General features: G+C 46.9%; 1 protein-coding gene across 1 annotated transcript; it reads left to right on the top strand.

Annotated features, from left to right (window-relative positions):
- Positions 1 to 6,124: 6,124 nt before the first annotated feature.
- Positions 6,125 to 13,044, top strand: LOC142768431 (uncharacterized). The gene is made up of 2 exons (XM_075870402.1): positions 6,125 to 6,364; positions 11,942 to 13,044. The coding sequence occupies exon 2, from the start codon at positions 12,074 to 12,076 to the stop codon at positions 12,737 to 12,739; it is 666 nt and encodes a 221-aa protein (XP_075726517.1). The 5' UTR covers positions 6,125 to 6,364; positions 11,942 to 12,073; the 3' UTR covers positions 12,740 to 13,044.
- The last annotated feature ends 1,079 nt before the right edge of the window (positions 13,045 to 14,123 follow it).

The raw sequence follows: 14,123 nt of genomic DNA, 5'->3' as shown, positions 1-14,123 counted from the left end.
ATGGTGGTTTTGGGACGTTAAACCCCACATATCAATCAATCATCATTTCCTTGCTCGGATACCACACATCACTTTTCTGATATGATACGGGTGGTATTTTCTTTACGGCAGCTATTATCTTGCTTCCAGCTTCCTTTCTCTGTGTGTGATTCATGATAACACGTTTGAACAACCCATGATGTGGTTGGTAAACACGCTCGGTTAAGCATGTTCCTCAAAAAAGGGCCGAGACATTTTTGTTATCTCGTTTTTTTTAACTGAAGCTCGAGCTTGAGAACCACACTGCATCAAGTACCACCGGCGCCACCAACCGGATAGGCGATCGTAGATATTACCCTTGCTTTTTCTTCTCGTCTGGTACTCGCTTTCAGCATGACCTCCGAATGTACGCCGAAAACTTCTGTCTAACCTTTTGATTTTTCGGCACTGCCAAAATGAGTGACGGACATCTAGCCCTCATCGAATGCGCGGGGAGACGTAAATCTTCTTGAGTACAGCAGTTCAGCATTAAGAAGTACTATAAACTTGCGGCAAGGCCGCAGTTTTGGTAAGACCGTTCCTGTGGAACACGGTAGTGTGTGGAGCAGCCGTGCTTCAGCGTCAGACATGACAGCCCAGGACATGGACGTGTTGTTCCGCCTCGTATCCATGGCGACGGACTCGCAGCTGTACACCCTCGACAACGTGAGGTTTCGGTGGCTTCCGTACATGAACGGGAGGCGCAGTAACACTATGGCCGTCAGGGCGCTCCGCAAAGCGGTTGAAAAATGCCCCGTCCGCCAGACCCGACTCGAGCGCCTGGCCTTTTTCTACTGCTGGCTGTCGCCGCTGCAACTTCTGCGTCCCTGGACTCTGATGAGGTTCAGCGCCTGGGCGGCAAGTGCGAACTACAGCCAGATGGAGCTGCTGAAGCACGTTGACAACGCCATGAAGACCCTCGGCCTCAGGACAACGTTTATGGGGACGGACGCAGTAACGTCGGTCCACGGATGCATTATGGTCGAAGATACCGAATCGAACGCCCCGGCGCACGTGGTCTGCATAAGCCAGTGGCACCGCATGCCTTACTTGGCGGTGTACGCTCCGTCCGAGAAGATTCACTCGGAAATCTCGGTCGTTCTCGCCGCCGTTATGGACTGCGACCCCGCGCTTTTGGTGTGCGGCATCTACGAAGACCTCGGCTCGGCCCATACCGCAGCTCTCCTGGATGCCACGAATCGGAGCTACAGCTCAACGATAAAGGTCGACAAGAGACTGCGGGACAGTAATCTACAAGCGACAGTGCTGCGGCGACGTGGCAACGAAACGAACTCGAAGTGAGATAGTGTGTTTAGATTATTGAACTCTTTTTTTTTTAACCTGACGTAACACCCCTTGCATTAGGCTAATAACTAGTTTCGACTCTCGCGTTGTTTGCGCTGTGCGCTCGTCACTTTTGTGAGACAGACCCGCGTCTGTGTTTGAGCTGTGTTAGTTTACAGTATTACAATGTCGTTGACGGTGGAAACAAAGAATTTTGGTTAAACTGGTGTGCGCAAATACAACGACAATACAAGTTTTACTGAAATGAGGAACTTTTTTTATTTGCGTAGAACACTGTCGGAGTAGTCGAATGCGTTTTTGCGAGAAAGAATTTTTCAATACTTAAAAATATATTTGTTTTATTTCATATCAATTACCAATTGTGATACTCTTGGCGATGACAGCTGTGTGTGTGTTATTCCAGAGTCTGTTTGAACAAGCTGAAGCCTTAGATATATAATCTTAGTTCTGTCAGGGTCCCGTTCTTTCTGTAGGATTATTGTGCTTCCTTAAATCTTTATGCAAGTAACCTTCTTTTTTTTAATCTCAACACCATCAACCTTGTCTTGAAGGGATATAAATTATTCTTACGAGATGTTATCATGCCAGCGATAATTTTCTGTTATTTTTTTATTATTATATTGTTTCAGCTAGTACTTATTTGGCCACGGAGCTTGTTCTGCTTTCAGATATTGTTTTTCGCCGCTAAGTTTAACAGGACGCAAAAGAAAAACGCAAGTGGAAGTGACACCTAATTAAAATGGTTATTTTCACTCTAAACGGCATGGCGAAAAAAATTTTAAAGGGGGAGGGGGTCACTGGATTCTTAAGAAGAATGGGAGGAGAAGCACCTCATTGAAATGGCCAGTTTCACTCGGCATGCCATGAGGTGGGGGGTGGGGGAGACCAGGACCAGTTAATCACTTCGTGGTTACACCACGTTGGGGGGGGGGGGGATATGCAACGCTTTTAAACTGCTAAGTACAGCTCGCGTGTTGGCAGTCTTTCTGTGGTGCCTCAGGGTTCTCGGGATGACCCTGACCAGATCTAATGTCGCATGCCGTCACATAGGTTCACAATTTCATAGCGTGACAATTGATTACCACGTTTAGACCTAGCGCCCACTCATGGCTAAAAGCTATCACCGTTCACGTAATATGAACTGCGCCGCTAAATAACCACTCCCGATTACCTTCGCTTTCGAGATATGTCGCATGCGAATGCATGCGCTTAAGGCGCACTAGTCTTTTTTTTTTTTCCTCATTGGCTTTTTCAGCCGCAGTATAAACAAATCTCTAGGACGATGAACAAGATCAGAAGTGCTTACTTTTTAAATGGAGTTTTGCCCACGGCTGTAGAGCGGTGGTTATGGTGCACGGCTGCTGACCTAGTGATCGCAGGTGCGATCCTGGCTACACTGGTCCCATTCCCATAGTAGCGAAATCCTTGTAGACCGTGTACTGTTCGATGATGGTCCACCTAAAAAAAAACACTATCAGTCAATATTAGATCGACGTTGAATATTGAAACATAGGTCCAGGAACCTCGTATAATGCTACTTCTGTACCAACTACTTGTTTGGAAATCAAATCACGTTTTAGCGGTCCGCATTGCGTTAACGCTCTTGAAACCATCCGCCTGAAAGCGTTCTTTAATTCTCACATCGCTGTTGCGGTGCCCAACGTTTCTTCTCTTTTAGAGCGCTCGGTACCGCGTCAAAAAGAGACGCGCTGCAACGCGCGTGTGTGTTCAGGCATCAAGTCATCGCCCTCCCTGCGTAGCCTTTGGCGTGCTCGCTGGTACTATGCGAAAAGAGAGAGAAAGCGCTGAAAGTGAGCGACAAAGCCCCGTAACGTATAATTGTTCTATTCTTATCCTCTCACCTGTACATCGTATTATTCTCCTGACTACAGTACAGGGTAACGAGCCGGCCTGAAAACTGGCGAACCTCTTGGTCCTTCCGTTTTTCTTTTAGGGGCGAAGCTCCTTATAGCGGCACCTGTTCATCCCTGGTAGCCGTTGTAGTGTGTAACAAGTATAACATTTTGACCTCCAAGGTGGTGCCGGTGACAGATTTCTTCTGTGCGTTGTTGAACAATAAAAAATAGTGCTCACTGTACATGCCAATGACTGCTAATGGGGAATGAGAGACAGGAGCATTCGGCTTTTAGTTAATGCGCACGCTGCGATCACCAGTAGCAGCCATTGGCATGTACATTGAGCAATATCTGACAAGAAAGGGTTGCTACGTTATACTCGCTGGGTGTAACCTCCTTAGTTTTAGAAAGGTTTAGCGAGTGTTGAGCCACAGTGTCATGAATACAATAAAACTACCATGAATGAACTCGAGGTGGTTAAATGTGGGAAGTAGATACGAAGCACAAGCAGTAAGAAAGTGTGCCACCTCTCGTTTTGTCCTTGGAATGTCCGCAGGATGGCGGTGCTTCTATATGGGGAATATATGATGAAAATAGGCGAGATGGTAGTACTTGGAGTGTTGAATAGGTGCATGGACAAACGGACACACAGACAGATGCATAGACGGACGCACGGATGGCTGCACGGACGGATGGACGCAGGAGCGGATGCATGGACGAACGCAGGGACGGACGCACAGATGGACGTGCAAACGCACGAACAGACGCACGCACAGACGGCCACACAGACGCACGCATGGACGGACGGAAGCAAGAACGAATAGACGGACAGATGCTTCGCCCCACTCTCCATCATTCACTTCGTGGATACGGTGCCATTTTTATAAAAGCAGTTCAACCAGTATGAAGACGTGGAAAGTAACAAGGTTCCCAGAAATTAAGGATCCAAGTGGCAATGACTATTTTTGCTCCCAGGAAAGAAATTGTGCTAGACACGAACACAAGTTACGTTGCGGGTTGCGAGTAGCATGAAAAAACTTCTGGGCCCGTGGCCAACTGGAGTTTTACCGTCCCACGCTTTAAGAGCATAAACACGCTTTTTACAAGACAGCGGGATTGCTGACAAGTATTAACAAAGAACAAGCTTTCATTTGTAACACATTTACTTATTATATACAGTATCATGTGACACCCATCACGTGTGTGTTGTGAAATGAATGACGTGTCGACTATTATGTACATACGAGCGAATGCATCTTTATAAGGACCAGACGTGTGCTTTGTTGTTTTGTTGTTGTGTTTTGTGTTTGTTGTTTGTGTTTTGTTGTTTCCAGAGACTTCTTAGAATGACTTTCAAACATTTACTTACCATTGTGATATGTACGTATAAGTGTGTCTTTACATATCTGTGCCTGAGTTTTCTATTTTCCATGCACTGCTTTGTATGTTTTTGCTTCAAGATACGTGTTCAAGTTTCAATTAACGGCTAAGGAGTAGCCGGCGCCATAATGGTGCGCCAACATCTCCTTATATATCATATCAATAAAAAAAAAAGCGGGTTGCGAGTGAAGAGCGATTAGGTGCATGATGAGAAGGTAAACACTTAACGAGAATTGAACCTTGAAACATACTCATTTTACCGAGGCAAACTTTTAGTCTGTAATGCATTTCAATAACAGTAAATCTGTAAGAAAAGCCTATATATACGCTATACATCATTGCTTTAAGATTATTTTTTTATATTAGGCCTGTCTGCGTGATACAAGACCAGCGCCAGACATGTGGCGTGTCCAAAAAAGATCTCTAGTGGTGAGTCGTGACCAAGGAGGATTAAAAAAATTGCTGGGGTGAAAATGATTGCGCAGAAGTGAAGCCATTCCTCTGGCAAGATGGCGACTGTGGCGGCCATCTTACTAGGGGCATGATAAAGTATCGCCATTCAGCGATTAAAAACGAAGCGTTTCCCTCGCACGCCCAAAGATTTTATTGTGGGAACATTTTCGGGCCACATGGTGCTCCAAGTGCGTCTTAAAGTTTCTAGTTTTCCGTAGTGTGCCTCTAATTGGAGGCAAAGTTCTTTGAAGATTCAGTCATCCATGTTTCTGTGTGTTATTTCGTCGAGAACAACTATCCTTTAATATAAACTAACGTAGCATTTACATAAGTATCAAAGCCACTTGATCTTTAAGTGGGCACTATCAGAAAAGAGCAGGTTTCCGCCATCTTGGCCGTGGAAATAGGTGGCTTCACTTCTGCTTGCAATGCATCGCAGGAGCTTCCACTCCAGCAATTTTTCTTTAATCCTCCTTGGTCGTGACATAACTGAGCCTGCTCGCGCATATGACCAGGTGCGTGTGTAGCGCGGCGAGCGCTCGCACGTGCGCAGTTTTCAAACTTGATTTTGGCACGAACGACTTGAGAAGCCTTAGCGCACAGTTTCGTTCTCTTTATCACTTCATATCACCTTATCTTGAGGCTACCTTCAGAGGGAAAGTGAGAGAAGCTTTGCAAAGCAAACCACGTCCACGGGAGAGGCCCCGATTTGCGCGCTTTGACCGTCAGGGCGAGACGGAAACTCTAAAGAGCTAAAAAAAGATCGGCTAAGCAGGATGCGCCAATGTCCCAACATAACAATCGTCATCCTTTTTGAAAACTCGGCTCTCGTCACTTTCCTATCACTATGGTGGCCCGCTGATAACGGGGATGTCGTTCTTGACCGAAAAATGCCGGGCGCGTGGCGATGATAATACAAGGAAAGGAACGCGAAATGATTATTGCTGTGGGGCGAAAATACGTCCGATTTTCACTCAATCTTTTCTTAGATTAAGCCCTGGTTCTTTATGTGGGGGGCGGGGGGGCGGGGGGGCGGGGGGGAGGCGTGCTTTTTGCTGAATAACCACGAGCAGGTCCGCTGTGACACGCCCATCAGTGTTTCCGTGCTTAATACCTTCGCGTGTTACTTCCGGAGGCCCACATTTCATTCTTGACGACTGCGCTGCTTGCGAGGTGTGTCGCATCGGGATGAACGCCTTCGTTGAAAAATTGAAGCGAGTTGGAAACACCCCGTAAACGTGGTCTTCAGTCACCTTCGTGCACGTGCCCTGGCCTAAAGGACGACGATGCGTCGAACTCCGACTTGTGGACCCTCGTTCTCTGTGTAAGCGAGGAAGTGAAGCCCTGTGCAAGTATGCAGTCATATCTATACGCGTTCATTGATTGATTGATTGATTCCTTCATACGTTTACTCCCCACGGGTCATTTCAAGTCATAAAATATTATAAGTAAATGTGCGCAATGCCAGTTATTTTGTAATTATCCGCCTCGGCGGAACAGTGGTTCAGGCTGTCGGCTGCTGACCCGAAATCCACGTGTTCAATCTCTGTCGTGGCGGTTGCATTGAAACGGGAGAGGCCTATGTACTTTACGATGCCAGTGCACCTTGAAGACATGGTCGAAATTACCGGAGTCCTCCACTATATGGCTTCTCTTATATGCATACTTATTGCCTTTCTGACGTGTAATACCCCATATATTAGTATCAGCTTGTTTTATATATTCCTCCACCATGGTACAGTTATCGCGGTGCTCTGCTGCTGATCCTAAGGACGCAATTTCGATTCCGGCGGTGTAGCATTCCGATAGTGAGCGAAATACCAGAAGCCCGTGTACGTTAAGGAACACCACATGTTGAAAATCTTCAAAGCCTTCCTATGCGACGACCTTCATTATGATGATATGTTGGGTTAAACGTCCCAAAGCCACCAAATGATTATGAGAGACGCCGTAGTGGGGGGCTCCGGAAATTTCGACCACCTGTGTTTCTCTAACGTACACCCAAATCTGAGCACACGGGCCTACATTTCCGCCTCCATCGGAAATGCAGCCGCCGCAGCCGGGATTTGATCCCGCGACCAGCTGGTCAGCAGCCGAGTACCTTAGCCACTAGACCACCGTGGTGGGGCGCGACGACCTTCATAATCATATCACAGTTTCGGGACGTTAAAGAGCCACTCACCAGTCCCCATACCAAATACTAGTTAAACAGTGGAAGTTGTTCGGTGTCCGATGAGGAACATTTCGTCACAAAATTTTTTTGAATCAGTTCATTACAAGCGGAGAAACCACTTTTTTTTTTGGAAGTGGCGTGAAACGAGGATGAGAGGAGGCGAACTCGAACCCTTGCCCCTTCTCCGCGTAGCCTTCACAAGCTAAATCTCTTCCCCACCCTCTCTGGCATCCGACCAAGAGGTCACGTGCTCATGACGTGGCCGAACGAGCCCAACCCCCTTGCACGCGAGTGGCGTTTTTTTTTTACCAGCGTTGTTTTGAGGTCTACTGCTTGTTTCGGCGGGATGGTTTTGAAACGCTGGCTTAGACGCGGTAGAGTAGATGGGTACAATGAGTGCGCGAACGCGTAGGTAGGAGCGTTCCACGGCGGGCATCTGCTCCATGCGCTGACCGCGGTGACACGAACGCATGCGAAACTCCGACACATTAGCCCTGCATCTCGTTGCCATTCGCGGGAAAAAATTGAAAAAAAGACGCTCACATTCCCTTATTCCGTTTCATTATTTATCTAGAGTTTTATTTATCTCTTCAAGCAACAAATTACACAAACTACGCATGCCGTGTTAAATAAATATCACCATGTCACGTGCCACTGTTTGCACCGTCAGAGCAGAGTCACCTACGTAGAGGACCAACGTCACTGCATTGCCGTGTACGTAAGGCCATTCATACGCATACGTCATGCCCTCAGTCTCTGGGTGTGTGCCGGCAGAAGGGATGGGGAGCAGCGTTCATCTTGAAATTCGACCCATTTCCGCCGCGTGCAAATTTTGGCAGGCGTGATTATGAATGCCTCGTCTACGCATTGCGCTTGTCAGCTCAAAACTGTCAGACCTGGTGAGTGACCCTTTAATATACGAACAATAATAATTATGATTCCCTCTTTGTGAATAAAATTGTGAGCTTGACTGCGTCTACCCGAATATGCGTTGCTTAAAAAAAACCAATTCAGATGATTTCAAACTGGTTGCCTTTAAAAAAGTGAAACGTTGACAAGTTTGCCGAGCCATGCTCGGCTCCTCAGTTTGACTAGCACTGGCTAATAACTGTTAGCCAGCCTTGGCTTGTGTTTTGTTAAGATTGTATACGAGCGAATAGTTAGCCATTGTTGTTAACTATTGACAAGAGCCTGCTAATATTGTGACCAAAGTTTTCTAACACAGGGAATGGCCAATGCTAACAACGGCTGTTATTTGGCGTCAGTTCCGTAATATTGGTTTGCCCGCTCTCACAGCGATATAACGGATAATGACGTTTGCACTACCATCACCCTGCCGTTTATATCTACGTCGCAGGCATTCAACTGTGAATGCCGCTCGTCCGTATAAGCGCAACGTGGTTATTTCTCGAAAAATATTTCTTCAGCCCAGTACCGACGTGACGTTGCACTCAACAATCTACACACCTTTCAGCATCGCGGAGTAGTTAACGCTTCAGATTAACCAGCGTCACATGCTGCATTTATGCAGTATACGCCTGTCCTCGTGTAACTTTGCTGAATGTCACATAATGGGGCGTAAGCGGCTACTCGTCGACTGCTTCGCATAGCCTAATGATGGTTCAGCGAACTGGGAGCGCGGGGTTAAACACAGACACAAAGCAAAGAGGAGGCACACAGCATCAACTAACAACTGGTTTATTCTCACGTTTGAAGGACATATAAGTACACAAGAGTGCGCATGTCAACAGAAATAAGATGATAGTGTGAGCAGAAAGCGTGGCGTTCATTCGAAGCACTTGTCTACAAAATATCAATATAGTTAAACTCGCAGCCAAGTAGTGATAATGACGGATGGCCAATATGATTCTCATTTCTAGAAATGTGATATGCTTCGGAAATTTCACGCGTGGTTTGAAGCGAATGCCGAAAAAGTACACTTGTTTTTTGAAACAATGGTTGACACTTGCAGGAATTGCAATGTTAAGCTAAAACGGAAAAAGAACAATTTTTCAAGGAACCTAAATGCTCCCGGAGGCGGATATTCAAACATCGCCGGTCTGGCCGATTTACATGTGAGCGCACGTTAGCGGTATGCTATACACCACTCCTAAAAAAACACTTAAAAAGTCGTTTTGCATGTTTCTGCAAACATCCTCTGCCTTTTGATGAGCGCTCGTGCTGTGTGCCTCCTGTTTGCTTTGTGTCTGTGTTTACCCCCGCGCTCCCAGTTCGCCGAACCATCATAAATAACCAACTAGCCCACCTTTTTATCCTATCGCATAGCCTATTCTCACAGCGCGAGGCATTTTCGCCGTATTTTCGTTTTCTTATTAAAAAAAAGGAACATTTTTAACATCGCTCGTCTCAGTAATCATATTTTTTAGTTACCGAGTGCAATTTACAGTTGTCGCAGGAACTGCTCGCACGCAAAATTTAAAATATATGACCTTTCAACAGAACCGTACTATTTGTGCTTCAAATAGTTACTCTGCGATGCAAATCATACGTTATAAGTTATAACCGCTGAGTTGGCAAGACATACTCGCTTGAAAAAAAAAAGAACGTACCACACATAATGGTACATGCGCTATCAAATTTACATTTTAAATGCCCCGCTATTCTGGTTACTCTGTGAGCAATACAAAGTTTTCTTTTTTGTGTGCGTGGGCATTGAAGCATATAGATATCTCGAGCACCCATGTATTTCAGGGCTGCACTCAGTGCATGAATATTATAAGTAGAAAACTCAGACGCTAGAAATACTATATATGCACCCAACGTAAAGACCGACAACCTTTATGAGCAAGTGCAAACCACGCTGTACGCCTGAGATGATCCCTAAATTATGTATTGTATGCGTGTATAGAGACCATATGGTGCAGACCTTGATGATCGCTTCTCCTGGGGCTGGACGAAGTGTGTCATGCCTTGCCACATCAATACCTCGATATTGGAAGACCATTTGTTTCACATCACTATTTCACTTGGCTCGCTAACAGCTCACTCTCACTCATCTTGCGGCGGTCGAACAAAAAAAAAAAACGCTTGGATATTTTGCCGCGAGAATTTTTCAATCCGAGAAGCCAATAAAAAGCATCGGTGCCTCCTTCTGCAACTCTGAGATTTAATGGGATTTACGATAGCCTTCTTCGCAAAGTATTCGTTACGCTGATTTCCTTCCACAGGAGGTTCTACTGAGCTTTTTTGCAATTTTTAACCGTGTATATATAAGTATATGTTTAGGGCAAGATATGCTTTGTCAAAGGCTGGATTGTGAGCCAAAACGTCAGTGACCATACCGAGAAAGACGAGACCAACGTGCGTCCCACTCTCTCTTGTTCTTAATTCTACCGGGGCCAGCACCATTGTTTATTTGTTGTGCACCTGTCGTATAGAAGACCGGTGCATCGAGTTTCTCAACACTCGCAGTCACGTACGGCCCGTGATTTCCTCAATTAGCGCCGTCGTTGCAGCTCATCGGGGATAAAGTCGGTGCTGCCATCTATGAACAGTGGATCACATCTCAAGCGAAGGCGGCGCCACTGCGAACGAAGGTGCAAGGCGCATTTTTGGTTAGAAAAAATATAATAAAAAGAGCTTGCTGTATTTCAACCCTGATACAAATACCATGACACGCGTGCAATATATTAAAAGGACGTGTGATCGTGATCACGTTTTACCGAATAGATAAACGTAAATAGAGACTCGTCTAATGGGAAGAACGGGGCTCATTCAGGCCAATACGGTGTAATGGTTGGGTTGTCGAATGTTGAATTCTGAGTGGTAGTCTGGTTGGTCATTTGACGACCCACGTGTGGCAATTTAACGTCAAGAATGCCGTGAGGGCCATTTAATGAAATTACGTTGTCACGCTCCTTTCTGGAGTTTTGTTATCGTCCCATCACACGTGCATGTACTGCATTCGCGAGAACCGCGCCTAATGACTAATAACCATCGAGATAATCTCGAAACCATCCGATGCGATTACGCGCTCACCACGAGTTTTGTAGAGTTCTTTCTGAAACTTCCGTGGCCGCTAGCCATAATGCTGGGACTTTCGACGGTACGATGCGCTTCAATACTTGTCACTTCTTCGACGAACAATTCGGTCTGCATGTGCAGTGTGCAGCGTGCATATCTTGCAGCCCGGGTAGCATTTTCGGGGAACAACGAAAAAGCGAAAATAAACCCCGTGGGCACGCAGGAACATGCAGACAGTGAGCGGGCTAACCATGTACAAGAAATGTGGCTTAGATCCAAGAAAATCACGAGTAGGGGGGACGCATTTTGCTATGACGGCGTTTTTTTTTTTTGTAAACCGTGATGTCATGGATAGGTTTGTCTGTGACGTCGTCGGACAATATGTATCTAAAAAATGAATGTTGAAGATCGAGAAACCTACCTTTCCGGGAAAGAGAGCACCTAACAGTAGAGGGAGAGTACAAAAAAATGCGAGTGAGTAAGGGACCCCACTGCTAGGTGAGGCTTGCTCGCAAACACTTACAATAGACGAAAGCTTTCTTGGCAGCTCGTACACACCGGACCTTCGAAGCTTCAGTAGTACCCCCCCCCCCCTCCGCACACTGGCCCTAAGGGTGGGTTGATCTATGGAAGAGCTGGCCCAGAAACTCTTTATGGACAAGAGACGTGACTAACACAAGCACGCGCTCGGATGAATCATTTCGCGCGATAGTGAACACCTTCTCCAACCAGGTGGCCGCCTGTTGAAATCACATTCTGTTCACCTCCGCAGTCGTACAGCTGAGGCGCTGCACCGTGCTCCCTGCCGGGCTGCAGAAATCTCGCGCCTTCTTCCTCTTCGAACCACTACCACCACCACTACACGCCTGTGCTTTTCTGGACCGAGTTTCGGCGTTCCGTATATATGACAGCCCGGGAATTGGACACGTGTTTTCGCTTCGTCGCCCAGGCAACGGGGACGATGCTGTGCACCCTGGAATGGCTGGACTATCCGTGGCTTCCCGGCGTCAGGAAATGGCGCAAGAAAACACTGGTCGTCGCGGCACTCCGTAGAGCGGTGGAAAAGGGGTCCAGCCGCCAAGTCCGACTGGATCGCGTGGCCTTTTTCTACTGCTGGCTATCGTCTTTGAATCTTCTGCCCGTGTGGACCCTCTTCAGATTCACCGTCTCCGTAGCGAAAGCCGGGGGCTACAAGGCAGCCCATCTTGTCGAGCACATGGCGAGCGCCTTGAAACTCCTCGGCCATCGGACGACGTTCACGGTGACTGAAGACAAGACAGCGGTCTACGGCTGCATCCTCGTCGATGACCCCGAACCCAGAGCTCCGGCACACGTGATTTGTTTGTGCCTTTGGTGCAAGCTGCCTTACATGGCGGTTTACGCTCCGAACGAGAAGATTCACTCGGACCTTGGTGTTCTCCTCGCCGCCGTACTGGACTGCGACCCGACGCGTCAGGTCTGCGGCATGTACGATGACCTGGACTCCGCCAAAACAAAGGCTCTCTACGACGCTTTGCTCTTGAGCCACGGAAGCAAGCCGGTGGAACGGAGCCTACGAGAAATGACCTGAGAAGGAACCTTCATGCTGCGAATCCGAAACGTGGCGGCCCCGACTCCAAGGCGGTGCGTTTATTTTTGTCTGGTGGTGTTTGCAAATAGTTGCGTGAATATGCATATTTGTTTAAGGGACCACTAAGCAGTGCTCGAAGGGACATTAGTAAAAGGCTGTTTATTTCAGCAACATGTGCAAAAGCAGGAAAAGAAGCGAAAATAGCTATAATGATAATCAGTGACTACCATATAATTGGGTGTCAACTGGACTTTTTAACTGTAGCGAGTGACAACGTGATAATAAAACGATGCTATTCACTGGTCTTCACGGTCATCTGTATGCGCACGACGCAATTTGAAAAGAAACATTTTGGGGTGCCTTTTTCTCACAAAACTCCCATGAAACTTTTGGTATTCGGAAATTGTTAGGCAGGTATGATTGTCCTCCAGGTAAAGCTCTCTCTCTCTCTCTCTTTTGCATAAGTAGCGCCTTTCAGTCACGAACGGTGTGCACTCCATCAACGTAATCTAGAACGCATGTCTATCTACAGCAAATAGGCGAGAGCCCTATTTTAAAATAATGGTTAACAAGCGTGGGAAAGCTGATGGTAACTTTGAGACTCTAATCGGGAGCTGCGAAAGTTTCAATAAACAGTGCTTATTTCACGTATTTTAAAACAATTGGCCGTAGTGTTGATCTCTGCGTGCGATCCGTGACGTTACATTCCCCGAGGCGCCTGCAGGCCACACGTGTTCATTTCCTTCTCTTCGCCACTCGTTTCATCCTACTCCCCCCCTTCCGCTAAAGCACCCAGCCGTGAGCATTGTTCACTACCGGGGCTGTTTGTCACAGTTTTGGGAACCGCAGTTGAGGTGTGCATCTGTTTTGAGAGACGTGGGCGACGGCTCGCAATCTTGGCATGCTGAAATTCTTGCTCTGTGAAACGTCATCACCTCGAGTTCACGGTGCGGACGTGGCATTTTGTGAAAAAAAAAAACGCAGAACCTTCATACACAAGTCACAATGACGTCACTTTGGTCGTCATTTTCAGGCACCAGCCGGTTAAAATGCAGCCTGAGCTCATGCTCGACCACGCGGAGCATAAAAAGGGTGACCTTAGATTGGTACCAGTCTCCTCCAATTCTTTGTGTTCCCCCTTGGCGGGGCTGGCGAACATACGAGAATAAGCAGGGCACAAAAAAAAAAAACAAAACGCGAGGGGTCCTTCTCTGCACTGACACTCTCTAATGAGATAGAAAGTCACGGTGGCCGCGTACACCCAGTGCAGAGAAGTTGTCTGTGGCATCATGTGCAAGTTATGTATATTTCACTCTATTCCTAAAAAGAGGTGGTATCTATCAATTCCAAGAGCCAACGTTACTGTTCCGTGGTGGAAATACTC

This window comes from Rhipicephalus microplus, chromosome 8 (genome assembly GCF_043290135.1).
Source record: "Rhipicephalus microplus isolate Deutch F79 chromosome 8, USDA_Rmic, whole genome shotgun sequence".
NCBI lineage: Eukaryota > Metazoa > Arthropoda > Arachnida > Ixodida > Ixodidae > Rhipicephalus > Rhipicephalus microplus.
The sequence above is the reverse complement of the archived record's forward strand: the minus strand, read 5'-3'. Positions and strand labels throughout refer to the sequence as shown.

Bases quoted from the DNA above. Each gene is read 5' to 3' on its own strand.
- LOC142768431 (XM_075870402.1), top strand. From the start codon at position 12,074: ATGACAGCCCGGGAATTGGACACGTGTTTTCGCTTCGTCGCCCAGGCA.